Raw genomic sequence first — 16,900 nt, 5'->3', positions numbered from 1 at the left:
CTAACTCTTTATTAAGGCAAAACACTCAGCAAGCAGTGATCTGTTGAGGGAGATGCTCATCCGGACCATCTCATCAGTCACCTCCAGCACCAGGCAATACTGCTTTAACCTCCCTTGGTTACACAAACGTACCTGTAACTTTGTGTTATCTGCTCTCATACCCATGGATTAGTCTCCCATCTCCAGCTTAGCTCTCCTCCAGCCACTACAGCTCTCGCGGTAGTTCAAACCAGTCTCTTCCAGCTTTTCAGTGACTTTTATTTTTCTCACAGACATGGTTATTCCGCAGTGTTGTATACACACACACACACACACACACTGTTCTCCTGTTAAACGTGATCAGAACAGACCCCTAAAATTCACAGCAGGATTCTATGAGGCCTAAATATGACTTCATCCCATAGACCATGGGGTACAGTCCCCGTCCCCGTCCCCCCAAGCCATGAGGTAGAGCTCTCGCCCCCTCACAAGCTGTGGGGCATTGGGAAGATTGGCCTGCAGCAGTGAAAGTAGCAGACTACCATAATCCCTTAGAAAGTGTAATCCTCCGAGTGACCAATCTATAGGGCTCCCCCATAGCAACTGAGCGTCTCACCCACACCAGTGTATTCACCCTTACAAAACTGGGGTGCTCAACTCTGAAACAGGAATGGCGACTTCTTTCCCAGGACTTCAGGTGACCAGGTGTCCCATTTTTAAAGGGACAATTCCATTTTTGGGGACTTTTTCTTCTATAGGCACCTATTACCTCCCACCCCCGTCCTGTTTTTTCACAGTTGCTATCTGGTCACCCTACCAGGACTCTACTTTTTATCCTTGAACAAGTTCCCTTTCCCTCCAGAGGGCATTGCTGCTCTGCCCTCCCACTGCTCTTGCCCCTTTCCCTTCTTCCTATCATTAGGGTTGGCCTTGTCTTCCTCTAGTTGCTCATCTGTGCAAACCATCAAGGGGAAGAGAGGCTTGTAAGGTAAACTACACCCAATCTGCCAGCAACACCCTATGTTTCTTTGTAGTCTGTAAACTCAGCTGAGGACGGGCCTGTCCTTTTCTTGGAAAGGATACAATCTGTCAAGCTAACAGGATGAGGGGCTGACAGACCTGCTTCATGAGTCAGAGGAACAGGGAATGCCGTTGGTGTGACTGTACCTCCAGGGAAGATCACAGATCTGCACATACTAGCACAGCTTCTACAGAGGAGCCAGGCTCTTCCCCACCCCCAAAATTATGGCAATGCAGCTTGAAAAGAAATCCCTCTGTTGCCCAGAGGAGAGTGCTGGCCACTTCAAGAAGGTGCAGTGGAGTTCCCTCCACCCTCTTCCTTACCAACATCATCAAGTTACCCGGGTTGTAGACTTGTGGGGTTTTTTTTTTTTTATTTTCAGCTGAACTCACTCCAGGCATTGAAGAATAGCAGAGGCTGCTGCTAAGACTACCAAAGCAGAGTAGCTCTAGCAATAATCTAAAACATCTAGACTTCATAATAGCATGATCAACTTAAGAACCATGGTACAAATTAAAGTTCTCAGCTATGTTATTAACACCGCGTTAGACTGTTAGGGTGAAGTAATTTTAACGTGTGCATTGGACAGCAGAGCCAGTCGGGCGACTTTCACTGCCTGGCTCTGCCTGCTGCAATGCTGAGTTTGAAACACGGCACAGGAACAAGCAGTGGGTTAAAACAATTATTTTCATTGGAATTTTTAAAATAGGGAAACATTTCTAGTGCTCTTGGGTTTTAGAGAAAGATTATTTTGACAATACTTCTGTATAAGGTGACAGCATCCTATTAGGGAATCAAAGGCCAGAGCTGAACTGCGAGTTGACAGAGCCAATGTGAGTGCTAGGAGCTGGTCTTCTGAGTGCTGAGGGCTAAAAGAACTCCTAGTAATGTTGGGCGGATGTGCAATGGCCCACTAGCAATCAGGACATTATACTTCTGAAGCCCTTATACTGCCTAGCCCCACATGCCCTGTCGCCCTCGAGACAGCAGGGCCACAGCTCAGAACCAGGCCAATATTCTCTATTCTATGCAATGACAACAGGTTTAAGGCACAAGCGCGTGTGGAGGGGAACCCCCCCTCCCTGAGGGCTCTGAAGCATCTTGGGGTATTTCTCCATATTAAAAAGTTTGAAACAGCGTGTTCACCAGAGGAAAGTGTTAGAGTGTCAGCGCAGTGTCTGGCTGACCAGCAAGGGAAGCCCTGCCTGCCTCTGCTGCTTCCATGTTTGTGACCCAGACAGCGTTTCTGTGCAGAAAGCCCAACCAGGGGAGAGCAACGCTCTGCTGGGGGCTGTAGCAAAGGAATTATGTCACTAGTGCGCTGCAGGGAGAACATCTGCAGTGAACGTTTGAGACACCCCCAATGAACTAGCACTCCTGTGATCAATGTGCAGGTGAACTGCCCCACATCAGCCTTCCCCTGTGTTACCAACACCCCAGCTAGACCGAGAAGGACATTGGGGTAGAGGAATGGGCGGGAATGGGCGCTTCCTTTATGAAGAATCTCATAAAAATCGCCCATCTGGTGTCACACAGCGACACATTAAAAGAAACCATCACATTAAGAAGGTGCCTCTCCAAGGGGGGTCGCTGGGGAGATCAGTTCTGGTCCTAAGGCATTTTGCTGCCAGAGGAGGGTCTCAGCATTAAGCCCAGTTCTAAAATAACACTTTTTAAAAATTGCTCTCCTTTGGCTTCTTTGTGCTAAAGTCAGCTCTAGTGTAGGCAGGTGCAGCACCCCTGCAGCCAGTGGTGCTGGACCTGTTTACACTGGGGCTGGATTCAGCCTTGTATCTCTAAGGCCCCATAAAAATCCTCATTTTGCATTTCAGTCCTTTCCGGTCCTCGCAGGTTTCCTTCTGTGTGTTGCCTTCACTCAGGCACTTCACGCCTGTTCCTCCTTCAGCCACTTCAGGAGCTGGGGCACGTAGTAGGTAATGATGATATCAGCTCCTGGAATGCAGCAGCAAGGAACACGTGAGGAGCTGCTAGACACCGTATCAAGCCAGCATTCCCATGCTCCACAAAGGGAGACAGTCCCACTCCATGCCAAGGAGCTGAGCCTGCAGACAGCCTGGAACAATGATTCTGAGGTACAACTCCCATGGCCCCGCATCACCGTGGGGAGCTTACAGTTCTGAGTGTATACCTCAACCCATGGACCAACATTACAGGCAAGAACTCGCCCCTCTCCTCTGAGGGTTTTGGACACCTGCTCTGACATATTCTTTAACAAGCACCAGCCAGTGGGGAATTCCAGCTCCAAGAGGGGAGCCTGGTCTTGTGTCAGATCACAGAATGCAGCTGGGAGGACGGGGGATTCCACAGAGTCACAGCGGGACTGGACCTGGGTTCGTTGTCTCTCAGCTAAAGGAGCTGGAGCCTGGGCTCTAAAACAGGAATCAGCCCAGGCAAAGGGCTGCTGAGCTTGGGCCGTGTTTTCCTAGGAGGATACTGTGACGTTGCACTCTATATGATTTTATGAAAGTATGCTGATGAGTATGAATATAATGTAACTGGAATATGCTTCATGCAAAAGGTCTCTTGTAAGGTATCATTACAAAGCTTATCTACTGAGTGTCGTCATCCTATTTGTATAAATGTACCACTCTTGTATCTGAAACTAGAAATATGAAATATAACTCTGAGTCCTATTGTAATTATGCAAAGTGTGGGCCATTAATGGTGGTTTGGAATCTTGATGGCTCCCATCAACCAGGACAATTGTCTGTAGATGGCTCTGTTTTACTTGTAAGTCTCCCTGTATACAAGTCTTACAGTGACATGTGATCATGTCACCTGAACTGGAATCCATCTTTAACCTGGTGCTTTTCCATTGAAAAGGAGGGGGTGGGAACCCAGAGAGGGACAAAGGATTCCCACCTTATGCAAAAGATATATAAGTGGGTGGAACAGAACAAAAGGGGAGCCATCATGAGACATCCCCTAGCTACCACCTGAGCTGGAACAAGGGCTGTACCAGGGGAAAGGATTGTGCCCAGACTAGGAAGGTGTCCAGTCTGTGAAAGAAACTTATTGAAACAACTCTGAGGGTGAGATCTTATCTATATTCAGTTTTGTTACTGTATTAGACTCAGACTTGCGTGTTTTATTTTATTTTACTTAGTAATTCACTTTGTTCTGTCTGTTATTACTTGGAACCACTTAAATCCTACTTTCTGTATTTAATAAAATCACTTTTTACTTATTAATTAACCCAGAGTATGTATTAATACCTGGGGGGTGGGAAGGGGCAAACAACTGTGCATCTCTATCAGTGTTATAGAGGGCAAATAATTTATGAGTTTACCCTGTATAAGCTTTATACAGGATAAAACGGATTTATTTGGGTTTGGACCCCATTGGGAGTTGGGCATCTGAGGGTTAAAGACAGGAACACTTCTTAAGTTGCTTTCAGTTAAGTCTGCCGCTTTGGGGCACGTGGTTCAGACCCTGGGTCTGTGTTGGAGCAGACTGGGGTGTCTGGCTCAACAAGACAGGGTGCTGGAGTCCCAAGCTGGCAGGGAAAGCAGGGGTAGAAGTAGTCTTGGCACATCAGTTGGCAGTTCCCAAGGGGGTTTCTGTGATCCAACCCGTCACAGATACATTCAGAAATAAGCCCCAGTGAATAGATTCCTATACAGCCCCTTTCATCCAATGGGCTCCCTGTAGCCTGGGGAAGGCGGAGACCCCTTTGCTAGACGAGGAGCCAGGAAATGGCTGAGCTGGAGTAGAACCCAGGAGTCCAGGCTCCCAGGCCCCCTGTGTAACCACACTTCATGTTTCCTAAGGAGCCAGACAGAACTCTACTTGGATTGCTACCGAGCTGGCTGGAAAAGCACAGGCCGGGTGGGGCAGCGCTTGGTGCTTTAGAAATCGGCTTTGGTTAAAGGATTGAGGTGTTCGGAGTTGCACTAGGCCTGGCTCTGCATTCCAGGGTCAGCCTCCAGCACAGTCATGACGGTGACTGGTCCCGTAGTCTTGGGGGACTCCCAAGGTTCAGGCTGCCACACCACCGCAGTGGGCCCAGAGGGGAAGAGAATCCAGGGCCCCAGTTCCTCCAGCAGCTTGGGGCCTTGCTAGTCATGACGCTGACCCTGCCCAACCTCACTCACCTGCTCGCCTGAACCCGGTCATCACCTCCATGACGGCAGCCTTTAGGTTAAAGGCCCCTGCCTGTGCTCCGTGCCACAGCATGGCAAACTCCCCCGACACGTGGTAAACAGCCAGCGGGTGGGTGGGATGCTGAAAACAGCAGCAGGAAGGTCAGTGAGACAACCCTGACCCCCAAGCTGCATGGCCCAGCTCTGCCGAGTCCTGCAATGCTGACAGCAAAGCAGGGGCTCTGGGCAGGTTGTTCTCTAGCCACCGACTCTCCAGGCCTTGGGAATGACGGAGGGAACAGTGTCTGCAGTGTGCCCTTAGCAACCCCACCCACAAGATCAGAATCTTTGGGGGGACGGCGGGTGCCACCACTTCATGGGCCGGTTGTCGGTGTTTGAATGGCTCGGGTTAGAAACACACAGCTCCAGGAACTGGGAGGATTCAGGGCAGAGCTTCCAAGCAGCAAGGCTCCCCCACACATGGGCACGCTAACAAAACACCGGGCTCTAAGCAGCCTACCATTATCCCAGCCAGAGCAAGACGTTCCCCCTCCCCCAACTCACTGTATTGGTGGGAGCTACAGCAGCAGGCCCAGGGGTAGCAGTGCCAAGGAGCCTCCCCCAGGGTCAATCCCTGGAAAGTGCTCCAGGGACTAGGCCTGCTGCAGCTTGTACACACACTGCACTCCCAGCTCAGGGCCTTCTCTGCCCTCTGCCAGGCCCAGGGGACCGTCCCCCTCGGCTTCAGTCTCCTGGGCGAGCCCAAGGCCCACTCTACAGCCACCCACTCTGTGCCCCATCTCCAGAGACAGTCCCTGCCGAACAGGGAACAGGGCTCACTTTGGCCTTGACATCTCTCACGAGGTCGAGGTAGGGCATCCCCGGCTTCACCATCAGCATGTCTGCTCCCTCCCGCACATCCCGGTCCTGCAAGGAGAGAACAGGTCGGGGCGGGGGCCTGTGAGAACAGCACAGGGACTTGGGGATGGGGGGACCAGCGAGTCAGCCTGATGGCTGCAGCCCAGGTCCTGGCCCAGTGGGAGGGGAGAGTCTGGTCCTCCTAGCACCCTTTGTGCTCCGCCCGGCCCTAGCAACAAACAGAACCCAGCTACGGGCAGGCCAGCAGGAGCCATCCTGCAGCCAGCCCCCCTCCCACGCAGGAAGGGAGACGGGGGGGGGGGGGGGCAGCAGACGATCCCCGAGGCTGTGATGTGAAAGGGATGACAGCGGGTCTGCGTTTCACGGAGGAAGCCCGTGAGGGGAATGGTGTGCTTGCCCAGGCCAGCCGCCAGAGGCTGAGGCTCCTTCATGTTAGACCCAAACACAACACCCCATCCCCTGCCCCGCAGAGCTGGTGTTGGCTCAGCCATTCCCTGCTCTGTGTGACTGACAAACGTGAGCCACCGCAGGCTGGGTCGGAGGGGCTGAAAGGCTGAGCTGGGCCCATGGCCTCTGCAGGCCCTAGGATCTCTGGGCAGGCAGGGGCTGGGGCAGGAGATGGAGAAGCGTACTCAGCTCTTTGCTAGAGGATGGGTTTGCCCGGGAATGGCGGATGTGCACGGAGATCGTGGTTGTGACACAAAGAGCAACAGCAACATGCATAAGGCCAACGCGACGGGAAGCGGAGTCACACCCAAATCGACAGCTACCGACAGCATCCTCTGCTGCGCTGAATCCTCAGGCCCACATGCCAAGTGAAGCCAGGAGAGGACCAGGTGCTTGGCACTGCTGAGCTGGACAACCCCCGGGGTTAGCAATCCCCCAGCTCGCTGCAGGAGATCCTCAGCTGTTCCAGCCAGTGCCACTCCTGGCTGCTCCCACCTCACAGTACCGTGGGACTGCTTCCCTGGGCCCTGACTGCCCCCCCCCGGGGGCGACCCTCCAGGTGAGGTGGGGGTCTAACCGGTGGGACAAGCTTGCTCTGCCGCTGCCCAGGTTGTGCCAGGGCAGGTACAACAGGCCTGGGGTCCCAAGGATCTGCCACACTGCGACACCCATTCCTGTCATGGAAAGAGGTCAGGTCTCGGAGAGGAGGACAGACCCACCTCCCCACTCAGCCCCCGGATCAGCCTGGAGGAGAGGGCGGCTCTTGGCACCTAGCCATGCAGGTTTCACTCTGCTGCAGGACATTACTGTGACACCAACACCTACTGCCTAGGGCAGCTGGGCTGTGGGCCCATGGGTGGTGCCCCCTGTGGGCAGGCTCACTCACCACAGCTCGCAGGGCCAGGCCTCGGGCACCCGGGGGAAGCTGGTAACATCGTCGGTCTCCGAATGCAGGTTTGGACAGCGCAGCATCTCTGGTAACACGAAGGAGACACCAGGCAGTAAAACAGCAGTCTGGCCTCAGAGAATTCCCAGGAACCAGCGCCCCCCTCCCAGGAGAGCCCAGGCACCAGGCGACCTGCCGTAGTGACCCCTTGCTGGGGTGGAGCAAAGCAGGGGGAAGGAGGGGCCTTAGTAGCATCCCATCCTTCTCCCAATTCAGGAGGCAGCGGTCGCTGAGCCGCCCCGAGAGCCACGAGCCCACCAGTGAGAACTCTGCCCCCAGTGAGGCCTGGCGGCCTGTGACAAAGTGGGAACGTTTGTAATATGTTTATGTAGCCTGTGTGTGCATCAGTTTCCCTCGTATTTCGCAAGGCTGCCCAGTTGAGGAGGGTGGGGAGCAGTTTGCTCTCACGGCAGGCTAAGAGACATAGGTGTGAATATCGCCTGGCTGGCTGATGCTCTGTCTGCACTACAGCTTATGTTGGCAAAACGTACATCACTCAGGGCTTGTCTACACTACCTGCGGGATCGGCAGGCAGCGATCGATCCAGCGGGGGTCGATTTATCGCGTCTAGTCTAGACACGATAAATCGACCCCCAAACGCTCTCCCGTCGACTCTGGTACTCTACCGGAGTGAGAGGCGCAGGCGGCGGCGACGGGGGAGCGGCAGCAGTCGACTCACTGCAGTGAAGACACCGCGGTGAGTAGATCTAAGTACGTCGACTTCAGCTACGTTATTAGTTGTGTAACTTAGATCGATCCCCCTCCAGTGTAGAACAGGCCTCAGGGATGTGAATAAACCACCCCACAGAGCAACATAAGTTACACCGACAGACGCGCGGGTGTGGACAGAGCTATGTCGGTGGGAGAGCGGCTCTTACTGCTCGCGGGGCTGGAGTAGTTAAGCGAGGGAAGAGCTCTCGCCCGTCGATTGAAAGCAGCTACCTTAGAGAGCGTAGAGTGGTGCAGCTGCACGGCTGTGAACTCTCAGGCCACGTCTACGCTAGCACTTATGTCGGCAAAACGTCTGTCGCTCAGGGGTGTGAAAAATGCATCCCCCGAGTGACATACGTTTTGCTGGCATAAGCGCTCGTTTGCACAGCGCTGTCGGTGGGAAAGCCTCTCCTGACGACACAGTAGAGCTGCCACTCATTGACAGGAGAGCTCTCTCCCATCGGCATAACGAGGCTACTGGAGTGATCTTACAGCAGCATGGGTCATTAAAAAGGACTGGCCTGAGGACAATGGCAAATCCAATCAACAGGACTGACACCTAGCAGGGAGGTAGATTTTCCCTCCCTCAGCTGGAGAACAAAGGACTGGGAGGTGGGGGATAAGAGTTGGCTGCTGGAAGGAGTCCAGGCTCACACCTGGGAACTGACCAAGGAAGTTGGATGGAGACAGACAGAGCTTGGGCAGTGGGGTTCACTACAGCTTGGCTGGGCTCTGGGCTGACCAGAATGGTCTGTGCTTTAACCTTCAGTTCTCTCTGCCAACCTAAGGACTTCCCATGCTGAGTTCCAGCTGACTAATAAACCCGACTGATTTGACAGCGCTGTCTGAGGTCTGGTCTACACTACAGATCGATATCGGTATAACTGAAAAATCCATCCTCTGAGCGGCATAATACCACCGACGTAACCCCCCGTGTAGCCAGCGCTATGTCGGTGGGAGAACTTCTCCTGGTGACGTAGCTATCGCCTCTAGGGGAGGTGGATTAACTAAGCCAATGGGAAATCTCTCTCCCATCAGCGTAGAGCGTCTTCATGAAAGCACTACAGCAGTGCAGCTGCGCCAAAGCAGCGTTTTAAGTGTAGCCGTGCCCTGAGTGTGCCTGCAAACACTCGCAGAGGTGCGTGAATCCCTGCAGAGCGTGCCACGAGTCTGTCTCAGCTGGACTCACTGGCAGAGCTCCCGCTGTGAAGCAGGGGAGCGGACGGCTCAGAGGTCCAGTCTAAGGAGGTGGTGAGGCCATGTGGCCTACCCTGGAGGAAGAGTGAGACCCCAGCAGGGCTGGCACACTGCAGGGGTTCCTCCTAGAGACTGTTCCAAAGCTGGAGCATGGCACTGATCCTGTGGATCTGTGACACAGCCCCACCCCAGCGAGCACACAGGCGGCAATGACACAGCCCCTCACCCCAGCTCCCCTAGGGCAGTGGTCCCCAAACTTTTTACCTCACACTCCCCGGGGCTGGGAGCAGGGCCACAGCTCCGGGGGGGGGGTCCAGACAAGGGTAAAGGAGCCTTGGCCAGGGGCTGAGGATGGCAGCTGGGGCCAGGGCCAGAAGTGGAGCTGGATGGCACTTGCTCCCCACCCCCCAAGGGGCCCAGGCCCCAGCCACGCCCTGCCCCAAATGTTCCTCCGTGCCCCTCTAGGGGGGCATGCCCCACAGTTTGGGGACCTCTGCTCTAGGGTCTGGCATGAGTTAGTTCAGAGCCCACTGTGATGTTGCACACCTTATGTTTTATGGAAATATGATAATGAGTGTAAATATAATGTAACTGGAATATGCTTTATGCAAAAGGTCTCTTGTAAGGTATCATTACAAAGTGTATAATCTACTGTGTGTGGTCATCCTATTTGTATGAATGTATCATTCTTGTATCTGAAACTAGGAATATGTAGCATAACTACTATAATTATGCAAATCTCGCAGGACATGTGAACATGTCACATGATAGTGGAATCCATCTTAAACCTGGTGCTTTTCCATTTAGAATGAGGGGTGGGAAACCAGAGAGACACAAAGGATTCTTGCCTTGTGCCAAACCTATAAAAAGGGGGTGGAACAGAACAAAGGGGGCTGCCAGTCATGAGAATTCCCCTAGTTACCACCTGAGCTGGAACTAACAAGGACTGTACCAGGGAAAGGATAGGGCCCAGACTAGGAAGGAGTCTAGTCTCTGAAAGAAGCTTACTGGAACATCTCTGAGGGTGAGATTTACCTGTAATCGGCTTCTTAATGTACTAGGCTTAGACGTGTGTGTTTTGTTTTATTTTGCTTGGTAACTTACTTTGTTCTGTCTGTTATTACTTGGAACCACTTAAATCCTACTTTTTATACTTAATAAAATCACTTTTGTTTATTGATAAACCCAGAGTAAGTGATTAATATCTGGGGGAGCAAACAGCTGTGCATCTCTCTCTAGCAGTGTTATAGAGGGTGGACAATTTATGAGTTTACCCTGTATAAGCTTTATACAGAGTTAAACGGATTTATTTGGGGTTTGGATCCCATTGGGAACTGGGTGTCTGGGTGCTGGAGATAGGTGACCTGCTGAGCAGTTTTTGGTTAAAGTCTGCAGCTTTGGGGGCATGGACCAGACCTGGGCCTGTGTTTGCAGCTGGCTAGCGTGTCTGGCTCAACAAGACAGGGTTCTGGAGTCTCAAGCTAGCAGGGAAAATGGGCTCAGAGGTAGTCTCAGCACATCAGGTGACAGTCCCAAGGGGGTCTCTGTGACCGAATCCATCACACCCACCTCTCCCCACTTTTCTGAGCCAGAGCTCAGTCCATGCAATAGACCTGCCAGCCCAGGGGGTTTGGGACCATACCCAACACTCCCTCTCTGGGGTGAGAAGGGCTCTGTGCAGTTCCACAGCAGTTCCAGTCGACTCCACACTCCCCCTCCTGCCCCAGGTGGCCCTGCTTGAGAAGAAGCTTGCAGGGCTGAGAGCACTGACAAGAAACAGAGCTGAAGCCAGGTGGGAGCAGAAGTCATCTCCAAGCTTGGCAGGAGGAAGAGTGAATCTCTGCAGAGCTATACTTGGAGGGACAGATGAAAATTCCTGTGTGGGAGCAAATACTACCCTGCCTTCCCCATCCCTTTCCTGGAGAAGGAGCTATATTCTCCATTTTACAGATGAGGAAACTGAGGCACAAAGCTCAGTGCAAGTTAGTGAGAGTCCCAGACCCAGAGCTCGGTGCTCCGGAGTCCTACGTTCGAATTGCTCAGCTCTGCACGCCAAGCACGAACCCTTTGGGGTAAGACACAGAGCCTGGCTCACGCTCACCCCTGCCCTGGGAGACACTCACCTGAAAGGGCCATAGAAACAGGAAGCAAACTTGGCGCTGTAGCTCATCACAGAGACCTGCAGGGGGCGGGAGAGACATGGCAGGGAGATCAGTTGCCTCCCGGCCCAGCATGGAGGTGGGGGAGAAATTCTCTGCTGCGATCCCCTTGTACTATATTTTCCAACCCCCCCAGTCAGGAGCCTTGGCATTACCCCTCCTCCCCATCCACGGGCACGCCCTTCCCATCCACACCTGCTGGGGCCTGGAAGCCCCTCCCTGTGGCCCCATGGAAGCTACCATCGGACCCCCTGGCCTACCACTGTGGGAAGCAGGGAGCTCCCTTCTCCGCAGGCCCTGTTCCCCATCATCTCCCCTCCACCATGCATACAGCTCCAGCTGTGACACAGCTCCATACTGAGCCCAGACTGACCACAGCGCGTGTGCTGCCCCTGCCCACCTTGTTGCCCATGTTATTGGAGATCAGAGCCTCTTTCATGGCTGCGACGCGTCCGTCCATCATGTCCGAGGGGGCCACGATGTGGCATCCTGCAGGGAGAGAGCACGGGCGCTGAAGAACTGCAAGGAACAGTCCCTGCCCCCGGAGCCACTCCCGGCCTGGGGGGACTCAAAATTGATGTCCCAGCAGCCAGGAGTGCCGGGACCTGGCTGGGGAGTAGAGCCACTGAGCCTCTGCTCAGTTTGGCTGGGGACCGCATGTCAGAACCTGCTGGAGGAGAGCAACTGGGTCAGACACCCCAGTGTCCCACAAGCTGCAGGCAGAGCCAGCGGAGATGGGATGGGCCCACAGCCCCTCAAGGAGAGGCCAGCGGCTGCTGCCCCCCTCAGCATTGCTCAGATATGTTCCTGGTAGGGCCAACAAGCAGGGCAAAGTCAGGCAGCCAGCAAGAACCTGCTGCTGCTAGGAACCCCTCTCACCTGCCTTGGCATAGACTAGTGACACTTCTGCCAGCCGCTGGCAGCTGGCCTCGTTCTGGATGGTGCCATCCTTCCGCAGGATACCTGCAAGGCAAGCCCAGGGTTAGACTGGGAGCACAGAGTCACAGAGCACCAGCCAGAACTGCCCAGCGCCCCTCCCCACAGGAGCCCAGCCCAGCAGCAGGGGGTGCTGGAGAGGGGAGGCAGCCTGCACACCACATCCAGCTGTGCAGGGTTGCAGGGGGTGACTAGGCGGGGGGAGCAGGTTCCTGGAGATGGCTGAAATCTGGTGGGGGGTTCAGCACAGCCTGGGAGTGAGACCAAGGCCCTGCTGGCTGGAGGTGGTGCGTCCATCCCAACCGCTGAGGGAGCAGGGTTAGGACAAAGGAGGGGGCCAGTGGTCGTGCTGGGGGGGGAGGGCCCTGGCAGGCAGAGCCCAGGGATCTAACTCTCACAGCTGGCTGTGGGACCACGTATGAGGCGAATGGAGCGGCCGGCCGTGCATCGCTCAGTCACTGCAGCCTTTGATCTAATTCTGCCTTCCCCCCTAAGGTCCCTGAGCCCCATGCAGGCTGGCCTTCACGCTCAGTGCCCTGAGCCGGCACATCGCACCACGGAGTTACGTGCGGCCAGGGGGCAGGGCACAACCCCAGCAAAGAGCCCACTAGCTGAGCACACGCCAGCGAGGCACTTCCTCCGCTCCCAGCCGGCAGCCTGGCTCCTCTCGTGGCCGTCGATTAATGCAGAGGAGGGTGGGTGGCTGCCCTGGTCCTCACCGCAGTGCCCGTGAGAGGTATAGGGGCACAGGCAGACGTCACAGGCGATCAGCAGCTCTGGGAAGGAGGAACGGATCTTCTTTATGGCCTGGATGGCTGGGGTGTTCTCAACATCGGCAGCCGAGCCCCTTTCATCCTGCAGGGGGAAGAGATGCTCCCCGGTAAATCCACAGGGCCAACGGGCACCCTGCGTCCCAAAGAACCTCACCTCTCGGCAGGGTCCCCTCGCCCAGCACAGACCCGCAGGGGCACAAAGGCGCAGCCGCTCTGCACACAGCTGAGGGGGTAGGAAGGAGGTGGCACATCCTGTTGAAACTGGAGCCTGGAAAGGGCTCAGGGAGTTTTTGGAACAGCAAGGGATCAGATGTGGATTTACATCTCATCCCAACGACAGCAGCTCCCCCAGCCCCTTGGGGGGGTCAGCAGTGACTGACGGAGAGCATGCGCCCCATTAAGCCATCCACCCTGCTCCCCACAGCACAGTACTGCCCCCTAGTGCCACCCAGGGGTCAACACTGACTACGGGTGAGCGCCCCCTCCTGAGTCACCTGCACCTCCCCCTGCAGCGCAGCACCTCTAGCGCCATGCTGGGCACCGGGGTCAGCACTGACCAAGGGCACCGGGCTCCACAGCCACCCATATCACTTGGGATGGTCCGTGGAGGTCTCCCATCCAAGTGCTGTCCTCTCTCCACCCTGCTTAGCAGCCAGGGCCCAAGATCTCAGAGAACAAGTGAAAATGCAGCTGAAGGACAAAGCTGGTGACTATGAACTTCCCACCTGATCTGCCCCCGCCCCGTTCTACCTGTGCCTCTGCATTAAACACCCCACAACCCTTCACCCCACCCCCAGTTCTACCTGTGCCTCTGCATTAAACACCCCACAACCCTTCACCCCACCCCCAGTTCTACCTGTGCCTCTGCATTAAACACCCCACAACCCTTCACCCCACCCCCAGTTCTACCTGTGCCTCTGCATTAAACACCCCACAACCCTTCACCCCACCCCCAGTTCTACCTGTGCCTCTGCATTAAACACCCCACAACCCGTCACCCCACCCCCAGTTCTACCTGTGCCTCTGTATTAAACACCCCATAACCCGTCACCCCACCCCCAGTTCTACCTGTGCCTCTGCATTAAACACCCCATAACCCTTCACCCCACCCCCAGTTCTACCTGTGCCTCTGTATTAAACACCCCATAACCCGTCACCCCACCCCCAGTTCTACCTGTGCCTCTGCATTAAACACCCCACAACCCGTCACCCCACCCCCAGTTCTACCTGTGCCTCTGCATTAAACACCCCACAACCCGTCACCCCACCCCCAGTTCTACCTGTGCCACTGCATTAAACACCCCATAACCCTTCACCCCACCCCCAGTTCTACCTGTGCCTCTGCATTAAACACCCCACAACCCGTCACCCCACCCCCAGTTCTACCTGTGCCTCTGCATTAAACACCCCACAAACCGTCACCCCACCCCCAGTTCTACCTGTGCCTCTGCATTAAACACCCCACAACCCTTCAACCCCAACCCCCAGTTCTACCTGTGCCTCTGCATTAAACACCCCATAACCCTTCACCCCACCCCCAGTTCTACCTGTGCCACTGCATTAAACACCCCATAACCCTTCACCCCACGCCCCAGTTCTACCTGTGCCTCTGCATTAAACACCCCACAACCCTTCACCCCACCCCCAGTTCTACCTGTGCCTCTGCATTAAACACCCCACAACCCTTCACCCCACCCCCCAGTTCTACCTGTGCCTCTGCATTAAACACCCCATAACCCTTCACCCCCAACCCCCAGTTCTATCTGTGCCTCTGCATTAAACACCCCATAACCCTTCACCCCACCCCCAGTTCTACCTGTGCCTCTGCATTAAACACCCCACAACCCTTCACCCCCAACCCCCAGTTCTACCTGTGCCTCTGCATTAAACACCCCACAACCCTTCACCCCACCCCCAGTTCTACCTGTGCCTCTGCATTAAACACCCCACAACCCTTCACCCCCAACCCCCAGTTCTACCTGTGCCTCTGCATTAAACACCCCACAACCCTTCACCCCACCCCCAGTTCTACCTGTGCCACTGCATTAAACACCCCACAACCCTTCACCCCCAACCCCCAGTTCTACCTGTGCCTCTGCATTAAACACCCCATAACCCTTCACCCCACCCCCAGTTCTACCTGTGCCTCTGCATTAAACACCCCACAACCCTTCACCCCACCCCAAGTTCTACCTGTGCCTCTGCATTAAACACCCCATAACCCTTCACCCCACCCCCAGTTCTACCTGTGCCTCTGCATTAAACACCCCATAACCCTTCACCCCCAACCCCCAGTTCTACCTGTGCCTCTGCATTAAACACCCCACAACCCTTCACCCCACCCCCCAGTTCTACCTGTGCCTCTGCATTAAACACCCCACAACCCTTCACCCCCAACCCCCAGTTCTACCTGTGCCTCTGCATTAAACACCCCACAACCCTTCACCCCACCCCCAGTTCTACCTGTGCCTCTGTATTAAACACCCCACAACCCTTCACCCCCAACCCCCAGTTCTACCTGTGCCTCTGCATTAAACACCCCACAACCCTTCACCCCACCCCCAGTTCTACCTGTGCCACTGCATTAAACACCCCACAACCCTTCACCCCCAACCCCCAGTTCTACCTGTGCCTCTGCATTAAACACCCCACAACCCTTCACCCCACCCCCAGTTCTACCTGTGCCTCTGCATTAAACACCCCACAACCCTTCACCCCCAACCCCCAGTTCTACCTGTGCCTCTGCATTAAACACCCCACAACCCTTCACCCCCAACCCCCAGTTCTACCTGTGCCTCTGCATTAAACACCCCATAACCCTTCACCCCACCCCCAGTTCTACCTGTGCCTCTGCATTAAACACCCCACAACCCTTCACCCCCAACCCCCAGTTCTACCTGTGCCTCTGCATTAAACACCCCACAACCCTTCACCCCCAACCCCCAGTTCTACCTGTGCCTCTGCATTAAACACCCCACAACCCTTCACCCCCAACCCCCAGTTCTACCTGTGCCACTGCATTAAACACCCCATAACCCTTCACCCCACCCCCAGTTCTACCTGTGCCTCTGCATTAAACACCCCACAACCCTTCACCCCCAACCCCCAGTTCTACCTGTGCCTCTGCATTAAACACCCCACAACCCTTCACCCCACCCCCAGTTCTACCTGTGCCACTGCATTAAACACCCCACAACCCTTCACCCCCAGCCCCCAGTTCTACCTGTGCCTCTGCATTAAACACCCCACAACCCTTCACCCCACCCCCAGTTCTACCTGTGCCTCTGCATTAAACACCCCACAACCCTTCACCCCCAACCCCCAGTTCTACCTGTGCCTCTGCATTAAACACCCCACAACCCTTCACCCCCAACCCCCAGTTCTACCTGTGCCTCTGCATTAAACACCCCATAACCCTTCACCCCACCCCCAGTTCTACCTGTGCCTCTGCATTAAACACCCCACAACCCTTCACCCCAACCCCCAGTTCTCCCTGTGCCTCTGCATTAAACACCCCATAACCCTTCACCCCCACCAACCTTGGGGACTTTAGTGGGGACGCCAAAGATCAACACGCACTTCAGCCCCTCGTCCACCAGGGGGCGGAGCATCCCCTCCAGCTTGTTGACTCCATACCTAGAAGAACACAGGTGTGGGGGTGGTGCTGGAGGCCACCCCAGTGCCCCCCCCCTCCAAAATCAGCCAGGGCTCTGAGCTGGGTCAGTGCATGCAGCCCCTCGGCAGGCCAG

The 16,900-nt window shown here is 55.1% G+C and overlaps 1 protein-coding gene across 1 annotated transcript in view; it reads right to left on the bottom strand.

The window, feature by feature from the left end:
- Positions 1-241: 241 nt before the first annotated feature.
- Positions 242-16,900, bottom strand: part of ALAD (aminolevulinate dehydratase) — a 33,637-nt gene continuing 16,978 nt past the window's right edge. Inside the window, exons 5-13 of the mRNA XM_065418592.1 lie at positions 16,691-16,787; positions 13,098-13,233; positions 12,322-12,405; positions 11,843-11,931; positions 11,407-11,462; positions 7,316-7,403; positions 5,944-6,030; positions 5,116-5,245; positions 242-2,953 (exon numbers count right to left, since the gene is read on the bottom strand). Coding sequence (XP_065274664.1) covers positions 2,886-2,953; positions 5,116-5,245; positions 5,944-6,030; positions 7,316-7,403; positions 11,407-11,462; positions 11,843-11,931; positions 12,322-12,405; positions 13,098-13,233; positions 16,691-16,787 — 835 coding nt within the window. The 3' untranslated portion in view covers positions 242-2,885. The remainder of the gene's footprint in view (positions 2,954-5,115; positions 5,246-5,943; positions 6,031-7,315; positions 7,404-11,406; positions 11,463-11,842; positions 11,932-12,321; positions 12,406-13,097; positions 13,234-16,690; positions 16,788-16,900) is intronic.

The sequence above is a fragment of the Emys orbicularis genome, chromosome 18 (assembly GCF_028017835.1).
Source record: "Emys orbicularis isolate rEmyOrb1 chromosome 18, rEmyOrb1.hap1, whole genome shotgun sequence".
NCBI lineage: Eukaryota > Metazoa > Chordata > Testudines > Emydidae > Emys > Emys orbicularis.
This window is presented reverse-complemented; position numbering and strand designations above follow the sequence as displayed.